We start from the raw sequence: 19,519 nt of genomic DNA on the forward strand, positions 1-19,519 counted from the left end.
GGAAATTGCTGTCCTTGCAATACCTATTTAGTTGTGGTTAACTCTTTCTCTTTGTGTTAATTTTTCCTCTCTGTTGGTGTTCTGCAGTGCATAAGTGTGAATTTATTTTGTTTTGTTTGTGCCAGATCTTAGTTGCGGCATGCAGGACCTTCCAATTTTGCTGTGGTGTGCGGTATCTTTTACTTGTGGCATGCGGGGTCTTTAGTTGCAGCATGCGAACTCATGGTTGCGGCATGTGGGAGGCCTGTGGGACCTAGTCCCTGACCGGGGATGGAACCTGGAGCCCCCTGCGTTGGGAGTGCAGTCTTAGCCGCTGGACCACCAGGAAAGTCCGGGGAATTTATTTTAAACATGCCCTTCTTGTAACTTATGATTCTTCTTTTAACTCAAATTTTTTGACTTTCATCAATTCCGATAAATCCTTGGCAGTATCTTTCAAATACTATCAACATCTCCTTTTAGAGCTCTTGTTGAACAAAAAATATCTTAGTTATTCTGTTTCTATTCCTTATATCTACTCATGTGTCATTTATATTGCTATACATTTACTTGCTTTTTCCAAATTGTTAATGTTTCATAGTTTGCTGCTTTCTTACAGTTTTATGTCTACTTTTTATCTTTTGACATTTAAATGTATTTATTTTATGAAATCTTCATCATTACCCTCAAGTTCTTGTAGTGCTAATCATCCTGCAATTTTACCCATCAACTCTCATTCGTAATAGATCATTTCCTTGTGTGTTTTATAAACTCATCTTTGGAAATGTATTTCTTCAGGAGGAATTCTAAAGGATAGTTTTACATTACATTTCCATTTGCTAACTCTCCCAGGGGGTCACACTGGTCTATAATCAAGTATAAATTAATGTCTTGGTTTGCATATTACTGTATGACTTTAGATGGCATAAATTTGTGCTTCAAACACATGGTGTGTATGTGACTTCTGCTTACCATGGGAGCCTTTTCTTTCCCCATGAAGCACCCTAGGCCAGCTCAAATCTCCTTGTTAATATCTTGAGCTGGGAATCCCAGATATATTTATGTAGAGGTGTCAATTTCAGCTCCTTACCTTGAATGGCCCAAGGTCCAGGTGGGCATTAAAACCTAAATTTCTTGCCTTAGAGTCTGTATCTACACCAAAAACCAAACTGTAGTTCTGGGGACAGCTGCATTTTCAGCTCACCAGATTATTGCTTTGGCCTCAAATTCCTCTTCATTTTTGATAGCTTTCATGTTAACTTTGTATTTGTATTGAGAGGGTTTTTTTATTTTTTCCACCTTTTCAGTCACCTGTTGCTACAAAACAAGCCACACCAAAACACAGTGGCCCCCAAACCCGCAATTTATTATTCTAATGATTCTATAAGTTGGCGTGGGCTCAGGTGGGCACTTCATCTACTCTAGGTGGCATCCACTGGGGTCTGAACACCAAAAATGCCCTCTCACTTTCTAAAGTCTCTCTCCATGTGGCCGTCCCCATTCTGTACCACAGCTTGAGCTTTGTAGAGGGTGGCTGGATTCCAAGAGCAAGCATTCTGAGAGCATAAAAAGTTACCAGGTCTCATAAAGCCCACGCTGGAAGCCACACTTGGCCTGCCATGTTTCTCCAGAAACAGAAGTTCAGGTTCCATAAGCATCTTTTGCTGTGGTGGCAGTTTAGTCGCTAAGTCATGTCCAACTTTCTTGTGATATCATGGACTGCAGCCCGCCAGTCTCCTCTGTCCATGGGATTCCCCAGGCAGGACTACTGGAGTGGGTTGCCAGTTCCTTCTCCAGGGGATCTTCCCGACCCAGAGAAGATGAACCCAGGTATCCTGCATTGGCAGGTGGAGTCTTTACCACAGAGCCACCTGGTAAGCCTGTAACCATATTTACATGCCCTCAAATACTTGTTGAGAAATTATTTTTACATTTGCACAGCACTCTATTGATTGATTGAACTGTTCCTCTGTTGTCATTTATGATATCCCTGATTTTTAAACACATTATACAGCACTAAATTTTCTTGTATTATGTCTTTGAACTCTAATTCTAATCCCATTTCACTGTATTTTGTTAATTTTCTTGGAGGTATGATGCACAGAACTAAAGGTTCTTCCTGTTGAACTACCAGTAACCTCTACAAACCCAGCTATGTAAATGATGATGACGTTCCTTAGGTCATACTGTGTGCTGTGACAACTGTGTTCAGAAATGCACTATTTTTTTAGGGAACAGTACTGTGTCAAAGAATTTTGTTCTGGAGGTATCTGAACTTCCATGATCAACTGAGTGACCCTGTGCGAGTCATTTCTTCCTGGAGTTGAAGGACTGCTCTGAAGAGGTAAGGGGGAGGAGTCAGGATACATACTTTTGCAACAAAGTTAAACTAATTTTGAACTTTAAGTTTTGACAAGGTATTCACTTGGGTAAAGGTATGTTCAGTTCAGTTCAGTTGCTCAGTCGTGTCCGACTCTTTGTGAAAGGTATGTGGCTAGATTCATGTTTATGGCCAAGGAAAATATTTTGATATTAACCAAGGAAAACATACTTATTTTGTTATTTCATCTAGATATTGATCATATAGAAAAATAATAGTGTCTATAAGAAAAAAAAATCTAGACAAGAAGTCTGTAGTGTGTTGGCAGTGAAAGGGAAGAAGGTAAGGTGGTACTGAGGAACTTGCTTTTAAATTGTTCAGGTTTACTCTCACTTCACTGCTTTTTAATGGAAACTTCTCTACCATATCATTTCTGCAGCTTAGGATAATTTTAAATACATGAATAAGGTTTAAAAAAAGAAGAAATGTTTGTAAGACCATGTTTGTATGAGTTTACATTTTTTATCAGTCCTATGCTGTATATGTATTGCACAAATACTATTATAATTTAGTTTTCAAGGAAGTTTAAAATCATGATGGGAAGACAGCTGCCTGCTTTCACATATTCTCAAACTTTAGTCTGCCACCATGCTGGAGCTTGAGTCTGGTGCAACTTGGATTTCTGGGAGAGTACAGAAGCCTATGGAGAAGATGCTGGGAGATGTGAATAAAAACTTTTGCCTGCCATATTCCACCATCCTGACACTGAGCCCTGAGGGGACTTATGATGGGAAAGAACAGGGCAAGTTCTTTCTGAATAGAAATAGATAAGGTGCATATCAAAGGAATAATTTCAATGAGCCCAGATTCTCGCATCTTCCCATATGTAGAAAAGTGCTAAATTCATTACCTTGAGATGTCTGGTTTTCCTTAATTAATGGCAATCTTTTGATGTTTCAATTACCTGGTTTTTGTTGCAAATATCCTGGCTCTTCCCTTGCCTCTTCAAAGCAACACCTCAGAGCTATCTGAGAGGTTGCCTCCTGGTCTTAAAGTCCTCAGAGAGTTCACTGAATAAAACATAATTTTCAACTTTAAGGTTGTTTTTTTTTTTTTTTTTTTTCCCCAGTTGACAGTTTTGGGAACCAAATGAAGAAGCCCAGAGCAGAGTTCCTCGCCTAAACTCTACCAGGCGTCTTTTGGGCCAGAACACTTCCTTCGGGAGTCCAGATGATTTTGGTGAGTCACTCCTGGTTTTCAGATCTCCTATTATTGGTTAATGATGCTAAATTTTATGCAGTGGTGTTAAGCGCCTTTTTGGAGGAGTCGATGGTCCTTGAAACTTAGTTTCAAGAAGAGGTACCTGCGGTTATCCTCAGCGAAGGCACTGGCAAGATTTTGTTCAGTTTAGACACTCAGGGGTTTTATTCTCAGTTGAAAGTCTGGGAAGATTTTGCTCAGTTGCAAGAACACTGAGTAGGGTTGGATTGCCTATGTTTTTCCTTGAATTGCCTATCATAATAGAATCTGTCAGAATAAACCCAAAATCTCATGAGAGTTTTCAGCTCTGAAGAAGGGGACATCTCTTGGCTGGCAATGGCTTTCTCAGGCAACTAATAAACTTACAGGAGTGGTGGAGGCAAAGACATCATGCCATGTAGCTGTCTCTATAGGAAAATCCATTCATTTTAATTAAAGCTTGCTCTGCTGGGGACATGAGTGCCCATGGTAGTCTTATACCACCAGAGGGAAAACCTGAGACATGGTAAGAGGAGCTGAAACTACTCTGGAGCAAACCCTGGAGGAGTTAAGGTCACAAGCGGTACACTGGCCCATCACCTGATTCAAGCAACTGTTTGAATCTGCTCTTTGGAACTCAGGGAAGAGTCAAGAAGGCTGAAGGAAGCTTATTTCCTACAAACAAGAAAGGGACAGGGAAAGGATTTGTACCCAAAGGGCCCTACAAGGTCCTGCTTAGTTTCAAAACTGCTGGAAAGGGTCTCTCGGCCAGAATTCACTTCATAGCCTCCTTAATCAAGAACAAATGCCAATCTTAAAGTCTTTTCCATGACTGCTGCTAAGTCGCTTCAGTTGTGTCCAACTCTGTGCGACCCCATAGATGGCAGCCCACAAGGCTCCCGTCCCTGGGATTCTCCAGGCGAGAACACTGGAGTGGATTGCCATTTCCTTCTCCAGTGCATGAAAGTGAAAAGTGAAAGTGAAGTCGCTCAGTCGTGTCCAACTCTTAGCGACCCCCTGAACTGCAGCCTACCAGGCTCCTCTGCCCATGGGATTTTTCCAGGCAAGAGTACTGGAGTGGGTTGCCAGTGCCTTCTCCACTTTTCCATGACTAGTGAAGCCTTATTCATCTGAGCATGCAACTTTAATGTATTTCAACTGTTATTTATAAAGTAGTAAGTGTACATTGTGAGAGTTGGACTGTGAAGAAAGCTGAGCACTGAAGAATTGATGCTTTTGAACTGTGGTGTTGGAGAAGACTCTTGAGAGTCCCTTGGGCTGCAAGGAGATCCAACCAGTCCATTCTAAAGGAGATCAGTCCTGGGTGTTCTTTGGAAGGAGTGATGCTAAAGCTGAAACTCCAGTACTTTGGCCACCTCATGCGAAGAGTGGACTCATTGGAAAAGACTGATGCTGGGAGGGATTGGGGGCAGGAGGAGAAGGGGACGACAGAGGATGAGATGGCTAGATGGCATCGCTGACTCGATGGACGTGAGTCTGGGTGAACTCTGGGAGTTGGTAATGGACAGGGAGGCCTGGCGTGCTGTGATTCATGGGTTTGCAAAGAGTCGGACACGACTGAGCAACTGAACTGAAATGTACATTGTAATATCTGATTCATAACTAAGTTTTTAAACTGAAGCTATGAAAGCCCTAGTTTTCTCTCTGTACACATTGCACATATGAGACATCTCTACCTCTGGAAAATATTATCAAAATTAAACTTATAAAAGAGCTTATGAACTAAATATTTCTAAATATGAAAAAGCAGGCTAGAATGAATTTTAGGTTCAAACAATCTAGAAAGTATTCAGTATTAAATTAACATCTGGCATCAAGCTTAAGATTGATGGTTTAATCAATAAAGACTTGTCTTTTATTTTACCTAGGTTTAATGCAGGTCAATACATTTATTTCTGTTACAGAGTTTGTCAACAATAAAAATTAACTTGGTATGATGAAATTCTTATAAATACACTATAAGGGAGACAAGATAAGCTTTGGGGGTAAACTCTTTAGAAATAATTATGCTTTAGGAATGTCTGCTTGAAAATAATCTCTCCATATGACTTGGTAAGTTGAAGAATTGTGCTAAATTAAGTTAAACAGTAGAAGCTTATTGAAGAGCTAGGTCATTCCCAAATAAGATACTGAAACATCCTCTTCCCTTTACAGAGAAGCTAAAGATATTTAGAACTATTCATATATATGTTTGGTGCCACACTGAGATATTTTTATAAGAAAGCACATGTTTTTAGAAATTATTATATTTGTTTGCCATGCCAAACAGAACACTAAGGTAGTTCATAATTGCTTACTTGGAAAGTAAGATGAGTGTTGTGAACAAAAGAAGGTACGAAAGATGGAATTGTGTTTTTTTAAGGGAAAAGAAAATAATTTTGTTCCAAAGTTGGTTCTTTCTAGATGGGGAAAAAATAGGGGACAAAATAATAAGCATACAGAAAGTTGGTGGAAAATAAGCCTGAGAAATGAGTTTTGTGCATGGTCAGGACTGGTTGAATTTAGACTGAATTTAGTAAGGTAGATGGATTTTGTTGTTAAAAGTAAGCTGGTGTAAGACTGGAGTTTCATTTTCTCTCTGTTAGGAGAATAAAGTTTTCTTGGAGTGTGGCATTGGTAACAGATTGTGTGAGTTTCTGTGCCTTTAAGTGATCTGTTTTTACTTTTGAAATCTTTTGTCAACTTTGGTTATGTGGTCACTGTGGTCCTATTTGACCAAGTGTTTTAAAACTTTTTTTGTTATTTTTGACAAACTTCCTATCAAGTTTTATTTAACATCTCCAGCTAACTTTAAAAGGCTTCAGAGGACCCCTATGGCATCTCAGAGAAGAATATCAGACTAATTAGGCTTATGGTATGTTAAATTACTTGAGAAACATTGTCAACTGATTAGAGACGAACCTTAGGTTATATTTTGTGGATAAATGTCATTAATACAGATATCCTAAAATATATATGAATTCCTAAAAATCTGATATACACTGGTATAATATTGATCATAAATTCTAGTTTTTAATCTTAAAATCTTATATGTCACAGCAATATCCAAGTTTCTTGTCAATTGCATTATAATTTGATCTTTAACCAAGCCTTTTTAAGTCTTGCTACTTAAAGCCAATCGTTGTTTTATTTTGATGCTTCTATAAAAATGAAGGTCTTCAAGAAAATTCATAGAAAGGCTTTTTGACAAATAGAAGTTTCTGATCACTTTTAGATCATATCACTGAGCTGGGTAAGAAGTTACAAAACTCTAATGGAACACCTGAAGATTTCACCCAGATCATCAGGAATTAATTAACTGATAAATATAATTTGTGATATTATGACTTTTTGGGAAATATACTCTTAATTTTTGTTTTCTTAAAAAAAAAAAACATGCTTTTATGCTATGGCCCTCAACAAGTTGACAAAGTACACTTCTGTAAACGAACATGAAACATCTTTTTCTCTCTACCTGATCCTTCTAGGATTTGGCTTCTCCAGTTAGATCTTCTGTGGACTTGATGATTTACTGCAACCAGATTACAACTATTTATACTAATCATTGTTTTAATTTTTTCTTTTTTGTTTCCAAATGGTTTATGCTTTGTATCTATCTCTGCTGTACTATGACTTTATTAATGTTACTAGCTGTATTGCCTATTGTCTAATTTATAAGATTGTCTCTTGTATTACCCTGTGTGAAACCAGGTGTCCAACAAAATCAGTGATGGCTAAAAGTCTTGAGTTAATCCACCATATACACATAACTCTACATAAAATAATTGTAATAGTGCAACTCTAGATATGGGAAGAAGCCACAGGGGAAAACATTTCCTGGATCATAATAGACTAGTAATGCAAGCAATCCAGAGAATTTTAATTATCATCAACAGGACCTAATCCAAAAAAATAACACATTGAGTGACCTATCAACAGAATATCTGTCTGGTCTAGGAATGAGCCATTCCTAGCACTGTGCCACAAAATTGGTCATGAAATGTCTCCGACGGCTGGTCAGATTTTGACCAAGGGGAAGCACTGTGAAGGAAAAATGTTGCCTGCCAGACACTGTGACTCCCACAGTGAGCCCTCAGGATGGAGACAGCGCACTGAGGGGAAGGTGGGGAAGAACAGGAGAGCAGCCCTAGACAGCTAGGTGCTTAGCAAAGGAGTGATTTTAATGAGCCCAGACTCTTGCATCTTCCCATATACAGAAAAGCACTAAATTCATTAATTCGAGGTATCTGGTTTTCCTTAATTATCAGTAATCTTTTGGTATTGTGGCTACCTGATCTTTGTTGCAAAACTCCTATAAATCCTGGTTGCTCCCTTACCTCTTTGGAGCAGCCCTTCAGAGCTACTCTGGGCTTGAAGTCCACAGAGAGTCATTGAGTGAGACATAATTCTCAACTTTTGGGCTGTGTCTTTTTTCTTCAGTTGACAGAGGCAAGGACGTCAACACGTCTGTGTGTAGCTCCAGGTAACACACAGTTCACTTATCCCATAGAATTTTTTCACAGCTAAGTGTTTTAAGCCAGGAATCAGAATAGCAAACCTGGTTTCTTTCCTTTCATTCTTCTCACCAGCACTCAAGGTACAAAAATGGGTAACAGACCATTCAGTATTCTAGATACACTTTAGTCTTGGCTGAGTGATTTAGAATGTTGGTCTAGAAAATCTCCTAAACATCATCTGGTCCCATTTATTTTCCTGTGGTGTGTCCTGGGGCTCATTCAACTCAACAAACCTTTGTACGGATGCGAAGGTCCACAGGTAGTGGGGTAAGAGGACAAAACATAAGGCGGGCTTCTCTCAGCCCAAGCATGCTCAAATGCCTTTTACGTTCTCCAGGGCAAAGATTTAGTGTTATGCTTAAAAACAGATATACTAAACAACTCAGCAGGTAGCTTCTGGAAAAGCAATACTTCAGAATCAGCTTGGGGTTGCTGCAATAATTTGTTCACTCCAGGAAGCCAGGGTGTGAGCTAGATGGAAAAATTGTTTTCTTGTCAAAGCTCAGAAAACCAGGGTACTGCACAATCTGGAGATGCTGTAGCTTATCTTTTTCTTTTAAAGATGGTGAGCTTCTAGGGCTAATCCTAGCTCCTTATAATATGTTATTTGGCATAAAGATTTTAAAAGCTTAGCCTGAGCCGTGCTGTGGGACTTGATAGAACTGAGGGAAATCCAACATGCCTTTTACAAACAGTTCCTATGGCTGGCCCATTTAATCAATTGGAAATCTCACCACAGAGGCAACTTACCTTAGTTAATCTTTGCTGACTCTCTGTTGGGTCATTTACACTCTCAACCTGACAATTCATGTCAACTGTAACCAGAAGGGAAAACAAAAAGGTTAAATGTTTGTTAAACCCAAGTCTCTTAAATATATTACAATGGCCTGTGAATCGCTACATTTCTGACTTCCTATCTTATACCTCTTTTCAATTTGTTTTCATTCATTCATTCAAGATTTGGGGACCACTCTTGTAGATTTTTACTGGTCGGGGGATGGGGAGGGCAGAATTGCCTCTTTACTAAACTGTAGGAGCTGTTTTCATTTCATACTGGATTTGGGGGTTGACATTACACTCCTTAGGTAAATGCAAAGGCTTTAATAGATGTCTAAGAAAATAAAGGGAAAACAAAGCCAACCAGATCATCCATGCACAGAGAGGTAAGCGGCTCCCTCTGAAACAGCAATGCTAGTAGGCCTGCTGGGTTTGCCAGGTTCTCAATTTTGAAATTCAAAACCGACCCTGAAAACTTGCCAATGCGTGCAGTGGACACCATGAAACGGAAAAGCAAAACATCTAACCAGATCACACAGCAATGATAAAACATGTGCATTTACTTTGCTGTGTGTATTAGTCTATGTAAGTATTTGCATACAAATAGCACACATAATTAATGTCTTTGTCCAGAAGGAGCCCAGAACAGGCACAGCAGACACTCTGGAAATTTTCAAGGGTCAGTAGGTTTAATTAGATTGGTATTGCTAAAGCATCAAAGCCCATATTATATACCGAGAGACTTAATATACAGATGAACAATGGCCAGACCATATTTGGCAGTAGAATTCTGACTTCAAAACTCTGCAGCAAGCAGCTCAGAACTTGGTCAGTGACTGCTAGCTTCCCTATGGTTTGCTCCATGCTCCCAACACAGGGCCAACCGGGGAAAACCAAATCTTCTCAAACCAACCAGCCACTTCTGGTTAACCCATCTGGCTTCCTCTTGCAAACAACCTCCTGTCAAGGGTCTTTGAAATCTTCCCTTTTGTTAGATAGAAGTTCCCCGCTTCCCTCCTGCCTTTGAGTTGGCCAAACGTAATCGATAAGAGCTGACACCCATGCTCTGGATGTGTAACCTGTTCTCATTTGGGTAATCTTCATTTGTTTGAACAAAATCAATCATCCATATCTCTCTTTCTTGAACACAAAAACCTGATTCGGCTAAAACAGTGGCGGGGCTGGATTTCCCATTCCAAAGAGACTTGAAAGAGGGAATGGCTGGTTGGCAGCCCACCCAACTCTCAAGGAGGAAGGTTTTAAAAGCAGGTCTGTCTGTTCCTGCTGCAAACACTCCTTGGTTTCTCACCATGTGTGAGCCCACTCTTTACCCCAGGTGTAAACTGGCCAGATACAGCAAGGGTGCCCATAAAAACGAACACTGTGCACACTTTCCATCCTGGCCCACAGAGTTACTGTAAGGTTGACCATCTCAGTGTGGGCTGTACAGAATAAAATATAGGAGAGTGTTCCTTATCTGTTCCTTCCTCCAACTCAAGGGTCCCTAGTTCTAAAATCTATTAATAAGTGTTAATAGGAAAAGCATCTGATGAGCAATGTTAACTATGTTTTTTTTTATAGCTGAGACTTTGTGTTCAGTAAACTCTATAGTGAGGACTGAACCTTAGGATTTAACACATTTATGCCCCTTTTATTTAGTGAGAATTGCATTACCTTGGTATTTTTCAGAAGATGATTTGTAGAGACCTAGTTAAAAATCATGTTTATAGTGTCACAACCTGGCTGGGAGGGTTTCACTCGGCTGAGTATGACTAATATGGAGTGACTTTAATGGATGAAATCTGGGGTTTAAAAATATTATTTTCCTAGATAATGCATGTGCATGCTCAGTCGCTTCAGTCGTGTCCGACTCTTTGTGGCCCCATGGACTGTAGTCTGCCAGGCTTCTCTGTCCATGGGATCCTCCAGACAAGAATGCTGGAGGGGGCTGCCATGCCCTCTTCCAGGGAAGGGTTAAAAAAATAATCAGTTTGCACTGAGTAGTCAAAGATAGGTTCAAAGATGTTTTGTAGAACATGGGGAATATAGCCAATATTTTGTAATAACTATGAATGGAAAGTAACCCTTAAAATTGGATAATTAAAAAAAATTAAATTAAAAATCAGTTGTTGCAAAAGAGCGTATAATTAAGGGAGTCCACGAAGGTGAGGGCATGCCTATAGCAGGGTGGAATGCGTGGTATAGGAAACTGTTTAAAACTACCAAGTAACTTCTAACAGTGGCTGAAATTTTCTCAAGGTCATTATCAACCCAAACTGCAAGATTTTATATATACATGTTGAAAACTGACCAACAATTCTGGCTCTCCTAAGCTCTGTGGGCAAATGGAATTGAATATTTAGAAATCACGTGTGCCTAAATAGCTGTTTTTTCTAATGCAAATGATGATCTCTCAGAGGGTCTCCAGTGTCATGGTGCGGGGGCAAGGTGATAATATTCCTGAGGCTCACAGTCTTTAGATGCCTTCAAAATGAGACATGACCAAAGAAAGGTTTTTGGAAATTGATAAAGTGCTTTTAAAGGCTCACTATGTTTCTGGCCAAGCCATGTGATGTGATACAGTGAGGTGGAGTCATGAAATTTTAAGAATAGCCCAGATTCAAGCCAGGCCTCCTCTAAATGCTGAGTAGTTCCATAGAGTTCACCAGCTGGACTTCAGTTCAGTTTAGCCTTGGCATGACCCACTCTTCCCTTGGTGACATGAAGTAAGAGTAAACTGAGGCACGTGCTTTTTTTTTTTTTTTTTTTTGCTATTTTTTTAAAAAAGGGGCTGTCAATTTTGCCAATTCCCAGTAGAAAGCAGTTTTTGAACTTTACCCTGTTCAAACTGAACATGCTGATTCATAGACCAGCTCCTTTAATCCTAGATTACACAGAGAAAGTGTGCCAGGTTTGTGGTTTCGGTGACTCAAATAGCTCAGAAACTTACCATCAGGACTGGTGGAGCTCTCTGTGTCAACAGAGCCTTCGCTCTTCACGGGAACTCTCGGTGTGTTTCCGCCTTGATCTGAAGAAGACGACAGTCCTTGATTAATAGAGAATTGGAATGTCCTGACTGCCAATTGTTCTGTCATCCTCCACTGCACTCTTAAATTTAAAAATACTCCTGGGATTGAATTTCTTTTGCAGAAGAGGTTAAAGGAGGAAACAGTAGGCTGAGTTGCTTGAATACTTCAGTGCTGTCATAGTCTAAATTCTCTTTAATTTGTGAAATAATCACATACATACATGCACAAGTTCTCAAATTAGAAAGCAGGTAATATGAAAGCAGGGAAACTTGGTTTAATCAGAACAACCCACAATTTGAATTTGGGGAAATTTGTGTGTGAGTTTAGGTGGCTTTAATTTTGAAGAGAGTAAAAACAGAAAATCTACTTTGCCTTAGGCATGACTGAAAGCTGAAAGATTCATTCTCCTGGCAGTGAGGTTTTTTTTGTTTAAACACAAATGAATGTCTCAGTTGTTCCCCTAGAAGACATCCTTGGATGCTGCCATTCGGACTACCGAGAATCCAGTCTTTAGTTAATTTCTGTTGTAATTTTTCTCTACTCACACAACTTCATAAGACTTGTCCTCCATTCACTGTGGCTGAAGCTATATAACACACTTATGTGTAGTTGTAAGGGCACTGGTTTTCTTTTGCTTTTCATGATCTGATATTTGTACATATTGAAAATTGATCACTGTAATAAGTCTAGTTAACATCCATTTTTCTTTTTGTGAGAAAATTTACAGATAGTCAAAAGGACAATAATCTCTTGCTTCTTAGATATCTATTATGTTTTCACAACTTGAAGAGCCAGGGCATTTGAAAATACAAATAAAGTACTGGAAAAACCCATAATTTCAAAGTTTTTTTATTATTTCTGTACTTAAAAATACAATATTAAATTGAGTTTCATTACATGGATACTTATTGAGTTCAGAGTATGTTCAAGGTGATCGTCCTGTTAGTGAAGCGTCAAGGCTAGGAAAGATCCAGTGTATAATCTCTTCAAAGGCAGATACCTTCAACTTGCACTTTTGGTAATGATTTACTGAAGCTGAGAATCAAGAAGTAAGGTCACTAATCTTAGCCTGGGTAAATGGAAGGTAGGAAGGTCAGTACTTAACAGTGAAGAAAGTCATTTTATATTTGAAGACTGAAGTGCAGGGTCATTTAAGTGCAGACACCAAAGAAGCTTTGCATCTGATGCTGAGGAAGAAAATTGAGAATCAGACGCGTGGGAATTTGGGAGACGTCTTCGATTTCTGGCTTGGGAAGATCCCCTGGAGGAAGGGCAACCCACTCCAATATTCTTGCCTGGGAAATCCCATGGACGGAGGAGCCTGGTGGGCTACAGTCCATGGGGTTGCAGAGTCAGATACAAGTGAGTGCCTAACATTGTCACTTTTCAGTACAGAATAATGTCATATCATTGATAGCATGAGAGTAGATGAGAAAAGTCAGGAATAGGATAACATAAGAAAAAATGACTCCTGGACAGCCAAGTCCTACAAGGACACCATTAAAGTGACTGTGTCCATGAGCTTTTTTCACTAGTTTCTGAGGATGAAGTTGGGAAAGTGAAAACAAAACTTGAAACTTCCAACTGGACTTAACATCATATTTTTTTCTCACTGTCAATTCTAGAAAATAGACAATGTTTCAACTGCTCATCAACATATTCCTTAAAGACACAATTACAGAAGAAACCACTGATGGATATTTTTCTAAGCCTGAGAGCAGGGATCTTTGCTAAGTATCCCTCAAAACCGAAGAAATAAGAAAAAAAAAAAAATGAAATGTCTGACTTTATATAAACACAGACTTTGAGGTGGGAAAAATTACCATAAGAGACGTTTTGCAAAAGAAGTATAAATTGAAAAATATTTATACTTTTTATCATGGACAATGGGTCTATATCTTTGATATATAAAGTACTTCTAAAAAATAGAGGTAAATATTAACAATTGGATAGAATACGGAGCAAAAGATCTAACAGGAAGTTAATTAAAAATGAGAATGGCCTGCAGTTATGTGAAAATGTGATTCACTTTGATACTAATGAAAAAAAAATGCAAGTTAAGACTACACTAAGAAAAAGATTTCTGCCTAAAATAACTATCATAATGTAGGGTAATACTCCCATCAAGAATAGATAGAGACATTGAACAGATTTGAGAAATTATTTTAAGGCACTCGAGAGCCATTAAAGGAGCTTGAGGAGGTGAAAAATGGCGAACTTGACACTCCACATGTACAAAGAAGTTTAGCAGAGCTTCCAGATGTTTTTAAATGAAGTTTGGGGTGGGGAGAGGGGCAAAACTTGGAGGCCAGGGCCCACCAAAGAAGAGGTGCTCTGACAAGTACCTCAAGTTTTCTTTGGGATTCCCCTGAAGGGTCATACTCTGGGGGCAATGAACTTGAAACAGACCAGTTCTTAAAAAAAATCTGAAGACCAACTTTTAATCAACTTAATCTCTGACTAGACTTCAGTGCTCTGCTCAATCCTACCCGCCTTTAAGAAGCAAACATAATCCTCTCTGGAAGAAGATAAAGTCATCCAGAGGCTCAAGTCATCACTACAATTTTTCACATATAGTGTCTAGCATTCAATAAAAAAATACCAATCATTCCAGAAGAACAAGTATGGATCACTGAAAACCAAGACAATAAAACAATATATAGAGACATGTTAGAGATATTACTCGTAGATACAACTTTAAAATATGGTTAATGAGTTTAAGGGTTGAGTGAGAAGAGGGTGAATTCTCATGGCAAAGAAGTTTATCAGATCACTGGACTAAACACTGTATTAAAAAAAAGTCAGATGTAAATTCTGGAACTGAAAAATATATAATACTTGAAGTTTAGAATTCAATAGGCAGATGTGGCAGTAATAAGACACAGCTGAAGAAAGAATTCATAAATTGAAAGCTAATTTAGAAGAAAATATAAAGAATATTAAAGATGAAAGAATATAAAGATGAAAAATATAGAAAAGAATTATTATGATCCCCAAAATTAATGCAAAGCAAAGCTCATTCAAGTCAATCATTATAAAACTGCAGAAAATCATGGTTAAAGAAAAACTATAAAATTAATTAGTGAGTAAAGAAGGATTCACTTCAAAATAGCAACAATAGGAATTATAGATGACATCTCAATAAAAATAATGGAATCCAGAGACAATGTAATGATATCTTTAAAGTGCTTGAAGAAAATAATATTAATGTAAAATTTCATACCTAACAATATCTTCTTTTAGACTTCAATTTGAAATATTTTCAGGGTTAAAATAGTAGACTTACACTGAAGGATTTTCGCTATACTAAAAATAAAAATTCTAGGTAGGTTATAGAACTACATTTGAAAGGTACCATGGAAAAAGACCCTCACGTCATTAAGCAAAATTTCGTACATAGGAAAAATAAAACATTAACCATAAGGAAAAAGACTAGTAATCTGGAAAACATTTAAATTAGCAGCTTTAGTTTATCAAAATGCAGCATTAAGACTGTAAAATAAACCAGAGTAGAAGAAATTTGCCATATATATATACACACATAGCACAAGAGTCCTTGTATATATGTGTGTGTGTGTGTGTGTGCACATATGTATATATAACTCACAATGGACTTATATATAAAACAATATAAAAGACAAGGAAGCCAATAGAAAATGAGCAAGACACAGACAGACATGTCATAAAAGAGGATATCTTACCTGGTCACTTGCTTTCTTGAATGCCTTTTACCAAACATCGCAGTATTTAAAAGCCTCAGCCTTTTCACTATAAACATAACTACAAAATGTTCTAACTCCTTGGACACCATCAGAACTTCTCAAAATACAACATAATTGTTATATTTTATAAGATATGATTACTATAGAAGGGATGTTAATTGACCTAACACTGTTTACACATTATTTATTTGACTTTCTCCTTGGGGTCACTGTGATGGCATCTAGAAGTACCCGTGGCTGATTCTTCCAGGGAATCTCTTTCAATGTCATGACTATTAATGGTAATAACCTTGATGATATTACTATAGAGAAACCTCTCTGACATCACAGAGAACTTTCTAGCTAACAGGATGCTAGTCAATTGAATAATGCTCAATGAAAATAAAGAAGCGTACAAAACACTTCTAAGAGCTGGGTGAGAGAGGAAAAAAGTTGAAGAAAGCAAAACCCAAAAGGCCAACCAGACAGTAAATATTTATTTTTTGCTGGCCTTATGTTTTGTCTTTTCAAACTCATTGTTTTAAAATATATTTGAGAATTCTCAGGTTATGCCATCATATTGGCACAGATTAGCATGAAATGTCAGGGCATGTTTCAGATCCGTGACAGAGAGAGAAGAAAAATCATAGTTGTAGCTCTGTATATTGCCATGTTGTTGAGCAGAGGTCTCTTAGATCTGCTTTTGAAGATCCTAATGGTATGATTATTGGTATTTTGAAGATCCTAATGGTATGATTATTGGCATCTAGTACTTCTAGATGCCATCACAGTGACCCCAAGGAGAAAGTCAAATAAATAATGTGTAAATAGTGTTAGGTCAATTAACATCCCTTCTATAGTAATCATATCTTATAAAATATAACAATTATTTTGTATTTTGAGAAGTTCTGATGGTGTCCAATAATACCTAATGGTATGATTATTATTAATGGTAGACATTATTCATGTATTCATCATGAGTGTACATGATCCGTGTGCGTGTGGTATGAATATATGACTATGCATGTGTGCGGTGGCATGCTTATGTGAACGTGCAATTGCATATGTGTATGCAAGTGTGGGTGTGTGTGCTGTTATTTGGAAAGAGGGAAAGAAGAATGACAGATACTTATTACTCTCATGTATGTGGAACTGTTATTATCCTAAGGGCTTCTCTCCTGCTGGGCAATGCATCTGAGTGCCCCAGAGAAATGATTCCATTTCACACAGACAACAGAATCTGATCAAAACAAAAACTGTCTCTACAGCCTATTTATTTCAGTTTGCCTGTCCCTCCCCTCATTTTGATTGCTGCTGCTTAGAACACAAACAAGAGGTACATTTCAGGGCTCCTAGAAGGAGATAAAAGATGCTGAAATAGAAAGAGTCTGGGACAGTCAGTACCAGTTCATTTTCAATTACCAACCTCAACTGTCCTCTTCAAAGCCTTGATTATGATAACCTTTTGTAGGTCAGTTGCATTACATAAAAAATAATAAATGAAGCAAGTCTTGCCACAAAGAAAAGATGCTGAAATGCATATAGAATGCAGTTAACCAAATTTTTAAATACATAAACATGGAGAGATATTAGAGGATTCTCCAAGTATTTCTTTTGAGATTTATGTTGGCAATAAACTCCATGCAACAAAAAGAAGTACAAATAATTATTGTTCAGAATGTGTAGTTCCCTAGGTATCATGACAGCTACAAAAAGCAGAGTTGTCTGGATTCAATTCTATTGAATTAAATTGGTGTTGAACCAAAGCAAGCATTCTTGAACCGTCTTGACTTTTGCCATTATCTATGTTCCAACTTACTCTTAATGTAATGGATTTCCAACTTTACTATTAATGTAATGAATTAGATAATTATTTAGAAAGGCTTACTTCCTATCTTCACTCCTATGGGAGCTGACTTCATTGTTCTTTGACACTGGGCTTGGTCATGGAATTTGCTTTAGCCAATGAGACATTAGCAAAAGTGAGTCAAACAGAGGTCTGTGAAATGCACTTGTTCTGTTGGGGTTTGCCCTCTTATGCTCCTGCCTTTTACCCCAAAAAGAACATGCTTCAGGGAAGAGCTGAGCGACTGAGACCTAAAACTCAGTTCACAGCCTGACATCCTTCCTGGCCCAGACCAGATGGGGTTGATCCTCACATCTGTGAACAAAAGAATGGACGATTGGTGTTCTAAACCTCTGAGATTGAAGGCACGACTGTGGTAAAAACTAATGTTTAATAAAGTGAAAGTCACCCAGTCATGTTCGACTCTTTGCGACACCATGAACTATACAGTTCACAGAATTCTCTGGGGTAGAACACTGGAGTGGGTAGTCTTTCCCTTCTCTGGGGTGTCTTCCCAACCCAGGGATCAAACCTAGGTCTCCTGCACTGCTGGTGAATTCTTTACCAGCTGAGCCATCAGGGAAGCCTAAGAATACTGGAGTGGGTAGCCTATCCCTTCTCCAGTGGATCTTCCTGACCCAGGAATTGAACCAGGGTCTCCTGCAGCCCAATGCTTAATAATGTGTTTTTAATGGACTCTGCCTTAACATTGCTTCTTAATCTTGTCCCATAGCAATTACAGCTATAAAACTGTGAGCTTAATTTGTGCCTAATCTTTTCACACATAATAATGTGTTAGCTTTGGTATCACCTAAAAGCATCTACAGGACTGACAGGGATAAAGTAGGATAGTTAAATAGTTTAGTTTAAAAATCCCACTAGAGGGAATTTGAAGGGAGTTTGGGAAATTCTTGTAAATGAATGAAGCCGGTAACCTAGCAACAATCTACCCTACCTTGAAGGAAGGCCAGGTGCATTCAAGCACCAGGCACACTCAGCCACAAGTCCTGAGTTAAACACACAAGGGGACTTCCCTGGGGGTCCAGTGGTTAGCAGTCTGCCTGCCAGTGCAGAGGACACAGGTTTGACCCCTGGTCTGGGAAGATTCCACATACCACGGGGCAACCAAGCCTGTGTGCCACAACTGCTGACGCCTGTGTGCCTTAAAGCCCGTGCTCTGCAACAAGAGAAGCCACTGCAGTGAGAAGCTGGTGCCCTGCGACTAGAGGGGAGCCCGCTCCCCACAGCTAGAGGACGCCTGCACTCAGTGAAGATCAATGAAGATCTGGCACAGCCTTCAAATAGATAAATGCAGGCCAACAGGTATGCAGTCTGAATCTTGTTAATGGTCCTTGAAGAGCTGCATTTCTGCATGTAGCCAAGACAGGATTATAGGTGAAAGGGGAAAGAAATTAGGTGAAAGGGGACATTACACTGAAACCTGAGATGAATTGTCATACTAGTATATGTCACCAGCCTTTTGCTAATATACATATGATTTTAATAGCCCCGTGACACTCCCAGCTAGACCATATGGGTCAAAGGAGGAACTAATGATGTAAACCTTGACATCTATCCAAAAACGAGGAAGAGGGTGGTCTTCTCCCCGCCTCTCCACTTTTTCTCTGATTATAAACATTTAGCCCTCTTTGTTCTCAGGGCTGTGCTGCCTTTCTTTGCCTGCTTGTATCTCTCACAAGCATCCCATACTAATAAACTCCCTGTTTGCCTATCACTTTGCCTCCTGCTGAATTCTTTCTGTGACAAGACTAAAGAACCTGAGCTTTGGGAAGTTCTGACACCAGGGGAACAGTTTCAATGAAAAGACAATGGGTTTGAGTCCCCTCCTGCTCAGGGATCCTGGGTTCAAGTCCCAGTCTGAGTTTTGGCTGGGTTGGAGCTCCATCTCAGAAAGACTGCAGTTTTAGGACTATAAATGGTGTTTGTGTGAAATTTTGAGAAACACAGAATTAATGTATAGAGATTAGAAGTCCCTTTACAGGCTAAAATCTATTGCCTAAAATGGAATAAAACTGGTCACAGAGTTTAGGGCATTTGTCACGTATATTTAACTTCCAAGCTCAAATGGAAGGAAGCACTTATTCCACGTG

General features: G+C 38.8%; 1 protein-coding gene across 1 annotated transcript in view; it reads right to left on the reverse strand.

The window, feature by feature from the left end:
* Window positions 1-1,179: 1,179 nt before the first annotated feature.
* Window positions 1,180-19,519, reverse strand: part of MACROD2 (mono-ADP ribosylhydrolase 2) — a 2,305,531-nt gene continuing 2,287,191 nt past the window's right edge. The window contains exons 17-19 of the mRNA XM_070382044.1: window positions 11,783-11,860; window positions 8,806-8,870; window positions 1,180-1,296 (exon numbers count right to left, since the gene is read on the reverse strand). Coding sequence (XP_070238145.1) covers window positions 1,180-1,296; window positions 8,806-8,870; window positions 11,783-11,860 — 260 coding nt within the window. The remainder of the gene's footprint in view (window positions 1,297-8,805; window positions 8,871-11,782; window positions 11,861-19,519) is intronic.

Source organism: Bos mutus, chromosome 13, assembly GCF_027580195.1.
Source record: "Bos mutus isolate GX-2022 chromosome 13, NWIPB_WYAK_1.1, whole genome shotgun sequence".
Classification (NCBI taxonomy): domain Eukaryota; kingdom Metazoa; phylum Chordata; class Mammalia; order Artiodactyla; family Bovidae; genus Bos; species Bos mutus.